At 36.9% G+C, this 1033-nt stretch overlaps 1 protein-coding gene across 1 annotated transcript in view; it reads right to left on the bottom strand.

Moving 5' to 3' along the window:
* Nucleotides 1–452: 452 nt before the first annotated feature.
* HEATR3 (HEAT repeat containing 3) overlaps nt 453–1033 on the bottom strand; it is a 46363-nt gene continuing 45782 nt past the window's right edge. Inside the window, exon 15 of the mRNA XM_006882509.1 lies at nt 453–575. Coding sequence (XP_006882571.1) covers nt 453–575 — 123 coding nt within the window. The remainder of the gene's footprint in view (nt 576–1033) is intronic.

Below are 1033 nucleotides of genomic sequence, written 5' to 3'. Positions count from 1 at the left end.
GTTTCATAAAGCTTGGCTTTATCTTTCAGTTTTAAGAATTCAGCTTATATAAAAAAACTTCCAAGTAATGCTTCAGATGTTTGAGGTTTTCTTTCCCTTTGGCAAAATTCAAAGAAAACAGGACTGTTTGAAAACTTTACTGCTCACAAATTACATGGCCATCTGAGATTCCTTTTTGTTTCCTCACTTCTAGTCCTCGTGTTTCTAGTGATTAAAATATGCTGGAAATATAATTAATTCATTAGAGCACTAGAAATGCCACAAAGTTGCTAGTGCTTAAAATAAAACTTTCTTGCCTAGACTTTCTTCTTTTTTTAAGGTAAAAAGTAAAGATAGATTTATTAGAAAGTTACATCCCAACCCTGGTACTTTCAGAAATTAGTCAAAGGAGATCTTTTGGTATTCTTAGCATTGCATGCTTAAGGACAAGAACTGGCCGTTACTTTGATGGTTCAAGAAGTCAATCTCTTCTCAACAGTTTCTTGGTAAGTGATAAACCTTTTCAGATTAATTTTGACATTGTCAAGAACACACAGCTGCTCCGGACTGTATTTACCTCTCCCTTCTTTTCGAATCTGTCAAAACAAAACACAATACATGATTTGGTATATAATATTCATTTAAATAGTTAAAAGTATTTCACTTAAGGTGCACTTAACCATAGTCTGAGTAAGACAGCTGCCAGAATTTGGTATAAGACATTTCACTTCTAAGGCTGATAAAACAAAGTATATTATGAGTCACAGAAAGAAAGAATATAGGACTGTTAAAATGGTGAGTGCACTGACCAATTTATAAAGCTGAATTTTATGATATAGGAATTCTATCCTGCCGTCGAGTCGTTTGCGACTCATAGCGACCGTATGTACACAGCCCTAAACCGTGCTCTATCCTGTGCCAATCTCATTGCCTCTGACACACCCATCCCGATTACCCCAGTCCCTGAATCAATCCACCTCATAGAGGGTCTTCCCCTCCTGCACTGTCCCTCCATTCTGCCCAGCATGATGTCCCTCTCTAAAGAACTGTCTCT

This window comes from Elephantulus edwardii, unplaced genomic scaffold (genome assembly GCF_000299155.1).
Source record: "Elephantulus edwardii isolate Elephantulus edwardi_28Jun2011 unplaced genomic scaffold, EleEdw1.0 scaffold00021, whole genome shotgun sequence".
In the NCBI taxonomy this organism is placed as follows: domain Eukaryota; kingdom Metazoa; phylum Chordata; class Mammalia; order Macroscelidea; family Macroscelididae; genus Elephantulus; species Elephantulus edwardii.
This window is presented reverse-complemented; position numbering and strand designations above follow the sequence as displayed.